Source organism: Perissodus microlepis, chromosome 10 (genome assembly GCF_051167445.1).
Source record: "Perissodus microlepis isolate ML-2025 ecotype Zambia chromosome 10, ASM5116744v1, whole genome shotgun sequence".
Taxonomy (NCBI): domain Eukaryota; kingdom Metazoa; phylum Chordata; class Actinopteri; order Cichliformes; family Cichlidae; genus Perissodus; species Perissodus microlepis.
Genome location: NC_140470.1, coordinates 6,584,103 through 6,599,692, shown reverse-complemented (window position 1 = coordinate 6,599,692; position 15,590 = coordinate 6,584,103). Strand labels below are relative to the sequence as shown.

Here is a 15,590-nt window from a genome sequence, read left to right as displayed (position 1 = left end):
ACAGACCCTTGCAGATCAAGAACACTGTTGTGGAGATGCTTTGACCTAGTTGTCTAACATCACACTGTGGCCTTTGTCAAACTCACTCAAATCTTTATGCTTGCCCATTTTTCCTGCTTCTAACACAAATTTGAGGTGTTCACTTTCCCCCTAATATATCCCGCCCACTAACAGGTGCCACTGTTATGCATGTCACCTGTCAGTAGACAGAATGCTATGATCAGTATATCTGCTGTTCAGTAATAAGCAATTTGTCTACGGTGTGGCCAGATCGATTTATATTTGTTAGTCAATGATTTATCAGACATCTTTGACAACAATGATAGTGCTCATAGAAGAGATAAAAGCTGAGCACCCAGCAGAGGATTGTCAGACATTGTGATATCAAAGTTTGTCACTGGGACCTACAGTTTTCATGTGGCAACCATCTGTTTCTGGGCATCTGAGCAGTGATTTGTGATGTGATGTGTCTTGAGCAGCAGCAACTTCCAATCTACACAATTTTCTCAATTTTCATGTTTATAGAGTTTATTATACTGAGGTGTAAAAACAGCCACAGCTGAAGTTTAGGTGCCGTTTTAACATTGTCCTCTATGGGCAAGGTGGATGGGGGAGGCTGCGCTTCGGTGACATTTCTTAGAGAGAACCATAAATCTTATCTCAGTGAGGATGACACTGGATGAAAGAGGACAACAGTTTTTCAGACTATTCTCCAGCCTCACTCTTTACAGTTGGTAATGTCAACATGCAGTAGTGGGAACATTCAGTGAAAAATCTAATTCTTCATAAACTTAAACTGTTACTGTTTGAAAACTGTAAAAGATATCAAAACACAGAGTAATACCTGAAAAGTTAAAGGTCTTGGGGCCCATTAAAAGTTTTGCGTTTTTCTCTAGCTCAAAGTATGCTGAAGTAGTTAAGTTTCAATGTAGGGTGGGTTTGAAGAGGATTTGATTTTTAAAAAAATCATAAGAAGTTTAAAAGTTACAAAAAAAAGTAATAGCACACCTCACCAGAGGAAGCTGAACATTTTGGTATCAGAACTTTTTTTGTAGCACAAAGTATGTGGAAGTAGTTAAGTGCCAAAAATGTGCAGCAGGATAACAATCATGTGAATGCTTAAGAGAAAGTTGGCAAATGGCGACACGGTGAATGAATACTGTGAATATAATTAGAAGGTGAATCAATAGAGAGTGTGCTTTGGATAGCACAGGATGATTACACTGTGAAATAGACGTCATCTATAAGTTTTCAGAAAACAGGTAACAGGAACAGAAAATGACACTTTACCGCAGTGAGAGCCAACACACTGAATCAATGGCAGTTTTTTCCTTTGACCTAAAAGGGCCAAAATGAATGAAACACTGTGCTATCACACTAAAGAACAACAAGTGCTTTACCGTGATAAAACAATAAATAAACAGTAAAGAAATAAAATTTTAAAAATTAACAGAATTGAACTTGACTCTTTTTTTTTTTCTGTTGTATGTGTTGTCAGACCTGGACCTAAGTCTGAGTCCCACTGGAGAGGTTGTGAAGAACGTTGGGGAAACCCTGTCTGTGAAGATAGAGAAGAGTACCTCAGGTGATGCTAAAGAGTTATGGAAAAAGGTAAGGACTGTGTGAATACATTGTTTTTCAGAAAAGAGGCATTTAAAATATTAAAGTAAATGAAATTGTTTGCAAGAAAAGAAGACATTTTCTAACTGCGTCTTTGTGTAATATGGCTGTATAAACTCCATGTTAGCTTCATGATATTGAATTTCCACTTAAGCTAACATTCCTGTGACCTTGAACAAGAGCAGTGGCTAAAGAGTAGAGAACTATTTGACATCATCTGATTTACATATCTATTACCTGTCCTTGGTAGGGCCACATGCAAAGGCAGCTGAATAAGTAAAACTTAACCAAATTTGGTGATAAGCAAATGTATATTTTGCTGTTTCACTTACATTAGAGTTAAAGGTCCAGATTATTAAAACATTGACTGTATGTGATGCTTCTTTGCAGAATGGAAAGATGGTGAAGAGACCAGAGTTTAGTAATTTGACCTTTGCCGATGCTGGAGACTACATCTGTGAAGTTTCACTGACTGGTCTGACACGAAGTCAGAGCTTTCAACTAGTCATAGAAGGTGAGGAAGAATGCAGTCTTCACACACATTGATACTTGGCAGGACCACTTGGCTTCATATTTTAATACACAATACTGGGGTCGCTGTAGCTCAGGTAGTAGAGCAGGTCACCTACTAACTGGAGGGTTGGTGGTTCGATCCCAGTCTGCTGTTGATGTTATTGTCACTGAACTTATAGCCTTGAGGCTTCTTTCATAAATTCTCTTGAACTTTATACCCGATGCACCTTCACTGTAAGATTTACAAGGGCATAACAACTCAACAATGTTTAGTTTGGTTGTCTGAAAAAAAAAAACCTATATGTTGTAATATTTTGTAAATTCAATGATGTTGCATGGTCTGATGCCAAAGATAATAATGTAAAAAAGAAAAATAATGTGCTTGTATCAGGAAAGCCTTGGATCACCAGCCTTACTAAATATCGTGCTGCTGATGGCAAAGACACAGTCCTAACCTGTGAAGCTGAAGGAGTACCAAAACCCCAGTTCCAGTGGAGCATCAATAACCCAATAAAGGTAAGTGTTGTCATTGTGTTTTAGTACCTTAAGCACATGTCCAGTTAGACAATGGAGAGGGTATCAGAGGGTGGGTCGATCCCTGGCTGCTCCAGTGTATGCAGCTGTAAGATAAAAGGAATAGCTTGTATGAACTCCTACCAGAATGATTTTGCTGGATGGGTTTACTGTCAGATTTATTTATATAGCACATTTCCAACAGCTTGTGCTGCACAAAGTGCTTTACAAACTAAAAAGGAACTAAATATAAGATTGAAAGAAAAATACAATAAGATAATAAAAACAACTAAGAACAACAATGACTCGAGGCTATTAAAGCAAACAAAAAATTGTTCAAGTAACATGTGCTAGAAGCCAGTCCAAAAAAATGTGTCTTCAGTAGAGATTTAAAATTTTCCAGTGTTTGTGAGTCTGGGACCTGCCACAGAGAAGTCTCTGTTGCTACAAGATTTAAGTTTAGACCTTGAAGTGGATAACATGTAGTCGAAACATGTTCAGAGACATTAGTTGGAAGGTATGGCTTTACCTTGGCTAGCTGTCTGAGATGGGTAAAGCTACCTGACTAGTGACTACTGCACTCAACTGCCTACACAGTTTAAAGGAACCATGAAAGTACACATCAAGGTTTTTAACATTTGTCTTACAATGAGCAGATAAAGGGCCCAGAGTACTGTCAATATTTACTAACAGAGATGCCAAAAATAACCATTTCTGTTTGGTTTTCATTTAGTTTTAAAAGATTTAAGGACATCCACTGTTTAGCGTCTTTAAGGCAATTAGTCTCTTCAAGTCATCTGCAAAACAGTAAAATAAAAGGTTATTCTATGAAAAAATAGACCCCAGTGACAACATACACAGTCAAACAAGGCTGGACCCAAAATTGACCCTTAATTCACCCATAATTAAGAGGGGCTATTTTTGAGCCATGTTCATATAAAAGGTCCTTCCAAATAAGTATGACTGAAACAACTGAAGAACAGATCCTTTAAGGAGGATATCATGGTCAACTGTGTCAAAGGCTGCTGCCAGGTCCAACCACAAGAGGGCAGCAGGGCTGCCAGAATCCACAGTTAATAGAATATCATTAAAAACCCCTAAAAGTGCTGTCTCAGTGCCGTGTAGTAATCTAAAACCAGATTGAAAAATTTCAGAGATCCAATTAAGATGAAGGTGTGCCTGCAACTGTGAGTAGACCTATTTCTCTAAAACATTTGAAAGAAAGGGGTGCTTTGAAATTGGCCTGTAGTTAGCCAGAACAGTTGGGCCCAGACTGTGTTTTTTAAAAAGGGGCTCACCTATAGCCTCTTTAAAACATGATTGGCCTTGTTACAGGTTGTTCCCTGTGTTAATTAATCTCTGGATATAAAGGCCAGGAATATCAAAAATATTTTTAGTACACTTAAAAATTAATTTAAAATATCAGAAAATCCTTGATGCTTTCACAGCTTAAGTTAATTATCCCAGGATCAAGAAATGCGACACAAAATTGACACACTATTAAACCATTAGGTGCTCGTCTTTTAGGTGCTGATCAAACTTAAGAAAAGTTCTGGTCATAAAATCTGAAAACTCTTTTATAAAGTGCTTATAATTGTGCAAAGGCACAGGACTATTCAGGTGTAGCTCAAAAAGCTGGAGTTCGAAACTTGAGAATGAATAATCCTGCACTGCTTTATGGCAACGAAAATGGATGTTGAACACTGTAGCTAAACCAGCACCACTAGGTCTGAGGGAGGCTGAAGAATGAGCTGGAGGAAGAAAAAGCAACAGACTTGTCACGTAGAAGCCAAGTTTCTGTCAAAAATGGAAAATCCAGCTGCTGCGACTTTAAGTCATTTAATACAAACATCTTGTTTGCTAGTGAGCTAGCATTTAATAGAGCCGGGAAGGGTGCAGACGTTAAAGTATGAAACGCGTGCAAGGGTGCGAAGATTTGTGGGTTACATGCTACGTCCAGAGGACCGAAGCTGCTTAGGAAAACGCAACACAAAATTGACACACTATTAAATCGTAGTGTGGACCAGCTGATCCAATGGCGTGGGATCTCTAGGGGCAACAGGCAGAATCCATCTAATAGTGTACTCATCTGGTCTAGTTCCATAAGAAGCACAGAGATGAGCCCTGATTCTGGCGAGTGTACTAGCCAGCTTTTCCCGTTTCCTTGGGCGCTTCTTCCAGTGTGTAGCATAAGGACATGAGGATCCTAGGACATTTTGAGATATTATATATTGAAAGGAAGAGAACTAACATCATGACACCATTATGCAACTTACAAAGAACATAGAAAATATCCTGTAGAATAGTTAAGCCAATACAATGTGTGTCCTGTGTGCCTTCAGGAGGAGAGCTCCTACATCAATGGCAAAGTGATTCATAAAATCACCATAGTCCCCAAGGAGAACTTGACTGTCACTTGCAACGTCAGTAACCGCCTGGGACAACATGCCGAGACAATCAGTGTTTCCTCTGGTAAGTTAATGCTGTGAACTACTTAGTAGGTTGGCTTTATTTTATACAGACGTGAGGAGTGAGAGAGGTGTGATAATTCTGTGCAGTGGATAACTAAAGTCAAACAGGTTTGAACAGGCATCTTCTCAATATCTTTTAAATTCCAGTACTGTAATGCTGCTTGAAGAGAATCTATTAGTCTGTACTAGCCTAATTAGGCAGCATTTATGATTCAATACCAGCTAAAATTCAAGCTGGTCCTGATCTCTTACTGATGTGTGATGTGCTTCTTAATCAAAAGTAGTGTATTTCAAACTATACCTTTGTAATGAATACAAGACATCAGATTTAATGTTCTTATTGTTTAATTATGAAGCTATATCTATATACAAGAAATAAAAGACCTGAAAAGTCAATAGATATATTCAAGAAAATATTTGATTAACAATCAAAAGCAAATATGATTGATTGGAAAATATTAATACAGCTGCAAAACATTCTACGATTTTGTTATCTATCTTATGCATTAAATATTTAAAGTTGTATTTTTATTTGCACCACCCATGTCCTTCAATGTGAAACTTTAATGTTTTCCTTTCTTTGAGAGTATGGTCAATTCCTTTATTTAAATGTAAATTTCTACAAGTTATTTAGATCTGTTATCAACCGTAGTTATTTGCTGATTTAAACTACTACAGAATGTGTTTATATAAAACTTGCACTTACAATTAGTGGAAAAATCTTTGATTTCCTATTCTGAGACTACATTTGGCCAGCCCCGTCTCCGTTTACATCAGTGCAGAATTTTGTTTGGCTTTAAGAACAGTGTTTAGACAAATGGTGTTGGTCTGTTTTATTTAATTTAATTTCTTTATTTAGTTCTGATATATTCATTTTTCATTTCAGTTTTTAAGGAGGAAAAGAAAGGAAGAGGTAAGAGGTTTTGATTTTCTGTGCTATTACTTAATTTGACTTTCTTGAAATTATGTTTATTTCACAAAAAATACATAAGAAATTATACATAATTGCAAGTTTAACTGCTCATTGTGGGTTCTGTGATTATGCCTGGGCCTGGGAACCATGCCCAGGCATAATCAGGAATGTGTTTTAAACATGTACATGAAACACTAAATTTATAAATGCTAATTTACACCATTGAGACCTGCTCTAAAAATAAACTGACTAGATGTAACACTATCTGTGAAGCTATGGTCACAAGTTTTAGAACAACCCCATTTTTCTAGTTACTTATTGCAATTCAAGTCGTTCAAGTCCAAACAATAGTGTGAAATGGTACAAAAGTAAGTGGTGAACTGCCAGAGGTTAAAAAAAAGGTAAGGTTACCCTATACTGATTAATAATGTACATTCCACACTTATAAATAGAATATAATATATTAAAAAAAAGGTCAGTCTGCAGAAAAAACAGCTATGCTACACATCTGTAACACAACAGAAATTATCTGGTGGGGACGTGGAGAGAGGCAGTGACTGAATCCTTTATGAAACTGCTATATTAATCCACTTTTTCCAACTCATCCAACTTAGGGTCAAGGGGGTCCTTGTCACATGTATTGTAGGGCAAAGGGTAAACAGGTGTCCAGTCAATCACAGAAAGAGAGACAACCATTCATGCCTATGGCCAGTTTAAAATAGCAAATTAACTATCCCATCGCTTTTGGCTATGGCAGAAGGATTTGAATTCAGGGCCTACATGCTGTGAGGCAACAGTGCTAACAGCATGTCTTTTATCCTGTCTTCCTTCTCTCACCCCAACCGGTCGCAGCAGATGGCCGCCCCTCCCTGAGCCTGGTTCTGCCGGAGGTTTCTTCCTGTTAAAAGGGAGTTTTTCCTTCCCACTGTCGCCAAAGTGCTTGCTCATAGGGGGTCATATGATTGTTGGGTTTTTCTCTGTATCTATGAAGCGCCTTGAGGCGACTGTTGTTGTGATTTGGCGCTATATAAATAAAATTGAATTGAATTGCTGCAGTGCTAACTACTGCACTGTGTTGCTGGTTATATTATAAAATGCCTATTCTTTTCTATTCATTATTCCCTTATTATATAATGCATCTTTAGGCTTTAGTGCTTTGGTGTTATGAAATGCAACATTCCACTGTGCACTGCCATTATTGCCGTCTTGCAATCTAAACAGATTGTTTCATGTCACTAAAGTAAATGTGAACAAATCTCAGAATTATAAGCATTGCATAAAACAGTAGACCTAGCTGATAAAATTGCATTGCTTGAGCAAAGAGGATCTCTGCAGTTCAAGAATCATTGTGAATATGCTAAAGAAGACACATTATGTAGTTTTATCACAGCTCAACTTGTTTGTGTGTACATGTGAGCGTGTGTGTGGGCATATGATAATTTTGAGCTGAAGCTGTTTGGTGCTGTGTTTACAGGATCTCGAGAAGATCAGGACCAAGCAAAGCTCATAGGGGGTGTTGTGGCAGGGCTCGTCCTAGTTGGTATTACAGTGGGACTCATCTGCTGGCTCTGCAGTAAGAAATCAAGGTATTGCCCACAGTGCAGTGACTCACAGGGCAGGGTCAAAGTCATTCTGTAGGTGCATCATAATTTTATATTCCTATTTTCACCACAGACAAGGAACCTGGAAAACCAAGGAGGAGATAAATAGATGTCATGAAAACGAGAAACTAAAGCCCAGTGACTGTGTTTAAAAGGCACTAGCTGAAGAGGTAAGCATTTGGTTTTGGAAAGCACATGTGCAGTCAGTTTTAAAGGTAAATGGTTAAATTAAAACCTAGTACAATTCCATTCCATGTCTCATTTCTTTAGGTTTCTCTAAGTTTGGCCATCTTCCCTATCATTTTATCTTAGGAGGTGGATGATGGACAAATAGCTTTTGAAAATTTCCCAAGCTAAACTGAGCAAGGAATTTTAAACATGCTTTTGCAAACACCCTAGTTTTATTTTGGATGCTTGCATATTTTACTTTTCATGAAAGCGAGAAACTACCAGGGTCAAAATTATTAGCCTCCCTTATGTTCATAGCTACGTCCTTTCTGACTGCTAACACCGTGCAGTCATTTGTAGTTTTCACCAAGTCTCACACATGTCTCCTGAGCAATCCCAGGCTGTTCTGCTTTGAATTTCTCAAGCTCCTCCACATTTGATGTTCTTACATAGCGGACCTTGGTTCAGACTTTTAATGGGATTCAAGTAGCAGCTTTGTGCAGGCTAGACAGAAACATTCGCTTTGGTCTTCTGGATGTAGTTCTTCAGTAGGAGCGACGTACGTTTTCAGTCGTTGTTGTGTTAGAAAAAAACCAATGACCAGGACCCAGTTTTGCTACTGACTGCTTTAGGTTTCTTTCAAAATGTTAACATATCCCTCTCTCTTGAAAAATGAGATTTTCAATCTCAATGAGATTTTCAGTCTCAATGAGATTTTTTTACTTAGATAAATAAAGGACTAATAAAATAAAAATTCCTAATGATTCCTTCCACCTTGATAAGATTAGCAGTTTTGTTTACTTTATCAAGGACAAAGGATTACAGATCCACTGCACAGCCAACTCTATTGAGAACTATGTGCTTGCTATGTGGTCTTGTATACATCTTCAGAGGTTTATATGTGAAGACCTATTCACACGGGTTAGTTGCTGTATCCCACCCTCCCAAGGTGTATGTCATAGGTAACATAAGTGAATTAGATATGGAATAAAATACATCATATATAGTCCTTACTGTCTTTTGCATCGCTAAGAAAACTGTCCTTGTGAACGGGGAAAAAAAGACAAACTTTACAAATGAACTTACAGACTACTTTAAGAGTACAGTTTAGAGTCAAATATTCAGTCTGTTACTGTTCTTATTGTCTTTCCTTAGGGATTAATAAATTAATCTGATTGCCTGTTCTGATTGGAGAAACACATTGGAGAAAATATCTGCTTCCTCAAAAACAATTAATCCCTAAGGACATTATGTGGTTACAGTGTCTTCAAGAAAATTAGACTGCATTAAATTAAATAACACAATATATTACAAAGTTATGAGAAATAGCTCTAATGTATACAAATAGCTCAATTATAAATATCCAGAAAATTACAAAGATTTATATATGTCAATTAATATAGATTGACATTTTATTTTCTTATTTTCACTGTAAAGAAAACGCATGTAACTATTGCACTGTGTACTGTGAATTAGATGGAGTCGCCGCTCAGTAGATTTGGGTAATCTCAGTCTCTCACTGAACATGCTCCTCTCTGACACTGCCTTTAGGGAGTCTGGAGAGACAAATGTTGCAGGTTTTTATTGCTGGACATGGTGCTTACTGGCTCCAAGGCAGCTACCTGGGCATGGTTGCTGGCCTGCTCCCTTTGTGGTCTGCAGTGCCCTCTTCGTGTTGCACTGGGGGCTCATTTAAAATAAATAAATAAATAAAGTTTCAATATTTACAATACATACTGAAAAATAACTAATCTAGCTCTTTTAGATGCAGAAAACTTGGTCACACAACAATACACAGTGCATATATCACAGCAGTGGCTTGTGCTATGGCTCAATAAAACATTTTTTTTAATCAGGAAGGATTAATCATACTGACCTTAGTAATTTTTTTCTAAAATAATGCTGCTGTTGTGTGCCAATAGAAATACTTTCTTTTCTCAAGAAACAATTTTTAGAATTGCTATGTTGGTATGTTTGTAGTTTAGATCTTGGTTCTAAATGTTTTTCTCACTGCTGAGTAGTTACAAAAAAAAGAGACTGAACCGATCAGAAGCGTTTGAATATTTGTTTGCTTTCAGAGGTTAGATCTGATTCAGCAAAACAAAATAGTTATATAAATCTGGATTTGCTGAATCAGACCTCAGTCCATCCTTGTGATATATTAAATTCAATTCAGTTTAAGTACTAACTAAAATAAATTGATATAATATTAAATAGATATTTAATATTCCCTGTAAAAATATTACATTCAGATGAGTAAGCACTTTTGCAAAAGTGGGAAGGAAAAACTCCCTTTTAACAAGAAGGCATCTCCAGCAGAACCAGGCTCGTGGAGGGGCGGTCTGCCATGATTGGTTGTGTCTCATATTGGAACTTCTGGTTTAGATAGCTCTACGTCTGTGAGTCATTGTCCACGATAGGTATTTAAATCAAATCCGTTCACTGTTGTGCTCTCTAAGACTGTGAGTTTGGAAAAAATGTTGGTAGCATTAGCATCCTCCTGTGCCTAAGTGAGAAAAAGAGTGACAGGAAAGCTGCAGTAAAGAAATGATGTCTTACTGTTGTCTGTGTAAATCGGTTGGATATTCTTCTGTCAACAAAGCTTCTGTGTGTAAGCTTCTACTTTTTTTTGTGGATCTGTGCAGACAAATATAAATTTTGATGTACCTCTACATCATTTGCAGTCATCATTACTAAAATACATGTTCATCATATTTCAGTTTTGGCTGGCTTGACACGTTTCTCCCATTACTTTAGGTTATTGCTGCACGACACTACCAACTGGTCATCTGCTGTGAGCTTGAAACTTTGTTTATACTATAAAACTATTTGTTTCTACCTACTTTTGTTTGAACAATTGAATTCTGACAACCAGCCCAACACCAACAGAACACCTGTTGGTGTCCTTCTGCTCTATGGATTTCTCCTTTGGTTGCTACCTACCCATAAATGGTTTCAGAAGGATTCCACTAAAGAGACCCGCTACAATCGACTAGCTCTGGATCTTTTTCAGCTCAGCCAGAAAATAGCCACGCTGGAAAGTTGGATTTCCATCCTTCACCAAAGATGGGAGAATGAACTGCTGCTGGACTCCCTGGAAAAACCCACCCTGTGTCAACCCACCAATACTTCTGTCACTCCCTGCAATTGTTCATCTGTCAAAACAAAAACACAAATTAATTCATCAATAAGCGGCATGTCAGCACAGCTGATACATTCATCAGGGAATTTTCAAAGTGTACATTACCATTCCTGTTATCCTGTGATGAAATGATGGACAACTTCTGTAATACAATTGCTCAAGTTATTGAGACTATTGCTCCTGTAAAAACTATTGATATATATGGTCCACCAAAAGCACCCTGGAAAAATAGTGAAAGATGGCAAAAAACACTGCAGGAGAGTTGAGAGAAAATAAACTACAAATTAATTAATTTAGAAATCTATCAAAAATGCGCTATACTGCTAGAATAATTAAATTAACCAGAAAATCCTATGTCTCCCAAGTGATCAACGATAACCAGTCTAATTCTGCTTTTTTTTTTCCATCCACTGATGAAGTATTTTATCCCTCCAAAACCATGCTAACTGAATTTCCTTCAGTAAATGAGTGTGATGAAATTAAATCATTTTCTAAATATGATAAACGGCTCTCTCCACTCTGGCAAGCAAGCGTTCTGGTGACAGTGGGAAGGAAAAACTACCTTTTAACATTCAGAAACCTCCAGCCGAACCAGGCTCAGGGAGGGGCGACCATCTGCCAGAACTGGTTGGGGGTGAAGGGAGGCGACAGGATAAATGCTATGAAGAGAGTCAGAAATTACTAATAACTAAAAATTAAATGCAGAGTTGTGTATTAACACACAGTGAATAAAAAAGGTGACTGAATAGGAAACACTATGTGCATAATGGGAATTCCCCAGCAACCTAGACCTATTGCAGTCTGAGGCCTCAGATCCAGCCCTAACTATATGCTTTACAAAAAGGAAAGTTTGAAGCCTAATCTTAAAAGTAGAGATAGCATCTGTCTCCTGAATCCAAACTGGAAGCTGGTTCCATAGAAGAGGGGCCTGAAAACTGAAGGCTCTGCCTTTCATTCTACTTTTAAATACTCTAAGAACCACATCCACAGTCTGAAGGCCATTATACACTGAATGTGCTGCATAAAAACAACAGAAAATTCAGGTTTTTCTGGATCCAAATTTGTTGTGGAACCTTGGCATAATTTTGGATAGTGATCTCAATTTTGATAATGCCATGAATAAGGTTACTATTCATGTGATTACTTAATTATTCTATTACTTCACAAAGCTCTCAGTGGTTTGGGCATCCAGTATATCTCTAACCCAGTCAGACCTCTTAGGTCACCAGGTTCAGATCATTTAACTGTTTCCAGAATCAGATCTGAGTATGCTTAAGGTGCTTTTAGGTACTGGGGTCCTCTTCTTTGGAACAAGCTACCTGCTCACCTGATCAGTTACATCTGTGTGTAAATTCAAAATAAGACTTAATCATTGTAGGCCTGTGTAAATAAAGAGGTTTTAAGTCTTATTTTGTTTTGCTTCATTCAGTTTTGTTTTATTCTGTTTAGCCAATTTATTTATTTTTTTACTGTGTGAAGGCATTGTAAACCTACTGTTTAATGTGTCCTTATTTTCTGTGTTAAGCAAATAGTTCATGTAATGAAATGTAGCAGCCTGGGATCGAACCATAAGTCTTCCAATTAGGAGATGACCTACTTCCACAGACACCCCAAAATATGCTTTTAGTTTGAATAAGCCTATTTTTTGCAGACTTGGACCCAACTGGGTCTTGGCTCAAATCAGAACAGATTTGGACTGAAGGTGGGGACAGCAACTGAACACTGGAGGGGGAAAAGATGAGAACTACAGCCAAATGCAGCCTCAGACTTCACTGCCTCAGCAGTGTGGGCTAGACCCAGCTCACTCATCTTGCATGTACTTCCTTATTTTTTTGTGTATAATTATTTTTATTTTCATTTAGTTCAGTTATTTATATTTAGTTATATATATTTTCCCATTTGAAGTGAACTAGCATGTAAGAATTTCATTGCTGAGCGTAACCACTGTTTTCCAGTGTTTATGACAATAAACTATTAATTCTTGATGGAGGAGGATTTTAACTTGTTTAACTGACTGACTTGACTTCTTCTGGCTTTGACATTACATGGAAGGACACTACAGGAAGATGAACTGAAATCTGCAGTTTTCTTCCCACATCTTTGGAGATTTGAAAGTTGACATTGCACCACAAATCACTTGCCCTATACCCCTTGTTTTTGTTCAAAACCAGGATACAAAATGAACAATGAATCCGCGAAGAAGCCATTAAAAGTCGTTATTTTTTACAATTACTTTGAATAATTATAATGTTTTAAGGCTGTAAAACCCCTCACTACACACTTTATACGCTTTTCTCAGACAGGCATGAACATTTTCACATTTTTCTCTCTTGTTTAAACACTCTCAAAGTTCAAACCTTCGTAGAAAAATAAGTCCAGTATTACAGAATGAAACCAGGGGCAATTCTAGGATCAGAGCTGTTCCTTCCTGGAATAAAAAAACATACATATCCTAACCTTAATTACTGGGGGAGGATAATGAATGATGCTCATAGTGAGTAAAAAGTGCATGACTGAGTGCATTTTTTATGGACAGAGATTCACTTTTAATGTGTATGTATATTAAAATAAAGATACATAAAAAATACACTCCAAAAATAGAAGAGTCTTCGAAATGTACAAATGTACAAAATATTAATTAAAAAATTATAAAAAATGGAGGCAACTTTGCCTATCGTACAATGTACAGCTCCTCATTCCACCAGGGCACTGTTTGGCATTTTCTGAGTGCGCGCAAATGTGGTGCATGTACTGCAGCAGTCATACAGACAACTAGATGGTCCAAAAGTTGGCTGTATATTCATTTTAATCTCCCCAATCAATGACAATGTTACGTTGGAATGTTGTTAAAGAGGCTCAAAAAATGTTTCAACAAGGCAGAACAGAACTTCCAGATTGTATGAGTAAAATTAGGTTGTTTTTTTTTTTTTCTTTGTCAGTTTAACAGTTTCTGTTTTGCCTGTCACTATTCCCTGTCTGTTTTCTTACCTGGTTCTTCCAGGCCTTGTACTTTCTCCTCACGTTCCCCTCTTTCCTCTCTCCTTCTTTGGACTGACAATCATACACAAATAGATTGTATTCAATTAGATGAAAAAATTACATTAATATGAAAAAAATACTATTAAGATCAATAATAAAAAAGTCCTCTCTCAGTGTACTTTCAACCAAAAGGCAAATAACCGTGGTTACATGTACATCTAATAAAAGATATGAATATTGAAACACTGATCCAACATTATTCTTGATTGACGGATCATTTGATCTTACACTTTTACCTGAATGTGGCTCCTTTTTTTGAAAAAACTTCCTTATATCCATTATATCCACACAAACACACACACAACAGGAGTTATAAGGTTAATGGGACTTATAAGGTTATAAGTCAGTTAGCTAGTTAGTACCTTGGGTTTAATATCGGCACATGCACATATGACAAAATAACCGGCTTCTCTCATTCCATTTCAAACAGGACAGTGGTAACAACCAGAGGCGGAGCCAGACATTTTATACACCTGGGGATTAGCCCTAAAGTTTATATAACTATTTAGCCTTGTTGTGCAAACAAGCCTGCATAACTTAATAAATATAGAATTTGAAAAATAACAAACCTAAAAAGATACTAGATACATGTTTTGATGAGTTTTGGCAAACAACCACTTGACTAACATGTCTGTCTCACCTGGCTCTTGTTCTATCTCTTTTCTGTCCTCATTATCCTCTCCATCCCCCTCTCTGTTCCTCTCTCTCCCTCTCTCTCCCTCTTTGTGCTAACAAACAAGCCAAACACCAACATCATCAAATATGATGTCAGTTGACATCATATTGAAACCAGATATTTACATACTCTTCAGATAAAAACACAAACACTTTTTTAATTGTAAAACATCAAATCAGACTAAATGTTTATTTTTTTGATTGATAAATATAAAAAACGTATTTGTTAAATTTAACAATAAAGAGAGAAATTGTATGCATTTCTTAATTGCAAATGGCACCCAAATTGTATTCAAAATTAAGCCACACTTATGGAGGTCCACAATTCTTTTCCTGGTGTTTTGGTTGATATCTCTTGATTTTCCCATGACAAAGAAACAGGCTCTGTATTTTTGGGGTGCCTTATATGCATCCACAGGTGTGCCACCAATTTACTCAAATGGACTCAACTTACCTATAAGAAGCTTCTTAAGCTTAGAATGGAATCGTCTGGAGTTTTCTTATTAATTGAAGTTTTTCTTATTAATTAAAGACACAATAAACTTAGTGTATATATACTCCTAAATTTATTCCAATATTTATTTATCTAAAACAAAAACGTTTACTCTAAATTGATGTTTAACAGTAAAAGAAATTTCTTGTTTTTCCCTAAAGTGTATGTAAGTATCTGGTTTCAACTGTGGATATACTGCTGTGTACTGAAATTCCTCTTGTTTTGCATAGAAATATATTGAACAACATACAAAGCATAATATATAAAATAACATTTACCTGAGTTTTCTCTTTGAAATAAGCTCCTTATGTCCATTGTTGTGTATATCAGCACATAACTGAAACCGATTTGGAGTGCTTTATTTAGCCGTGGAGGGAGCAACTGAAAATATAAAACACACATGTAAGCTAAGACTCTCTAAAAAAAAAAACAGCATTGTTGT

At 36.9% G+C, this 15,590-nt stretch overlaps 1 protein-coding gene across 1 annotated transcript in view; it reads left to right on the top strand.

The window, feature by feature from the left end:
* alcama (activated leukocyte cell adhesion molecule a) overlaps positions 1 to 13,479 on the top strand; it is a 38,671-nt gene extending 25,192 nt beyond the window's left edge. Inside the window, exons 9-16 of the mRNA XM_084941610.1 lie at positions 1,499 to 1,611; positions 2,011 to 2,134; positions 2,525 to 2,649; positions 4,989 to 5,118; positions 6,004 to 6,030; positions 7,505 to 7,616; positions 7,705 to 7,801; positions 10,557 to 13,479. Of these exons, the coding sequence (XP_084797736.1) occupies positions 1,499 to 1,611; positions 2,011 to 2,134; positions 2,525 to 2,649; positions 4,989 to 5,118; positions 6,004 to 6,030; positions 7,505 to 7,616; positions 7,705 to 7,783 (710 nt within the window). The 3' untranslated portion in view covers positions 7,784 to 7,801; positions 10,557 to 13,479. The remainder of the gene's footprint in view (positions 1 to 1,498; positions 1,612 to 2,010; positions 2,135 to 2,524; positions 2,650 to 4,988; positions 5,119 to 6,003; positions 6,031 to 7,504; positions 7,617 to 7,704; positions 7,802 to 10,556) is intronic.
* Positions 13,480 to 15,590: the final 2,111 nt, after the last annotated feature.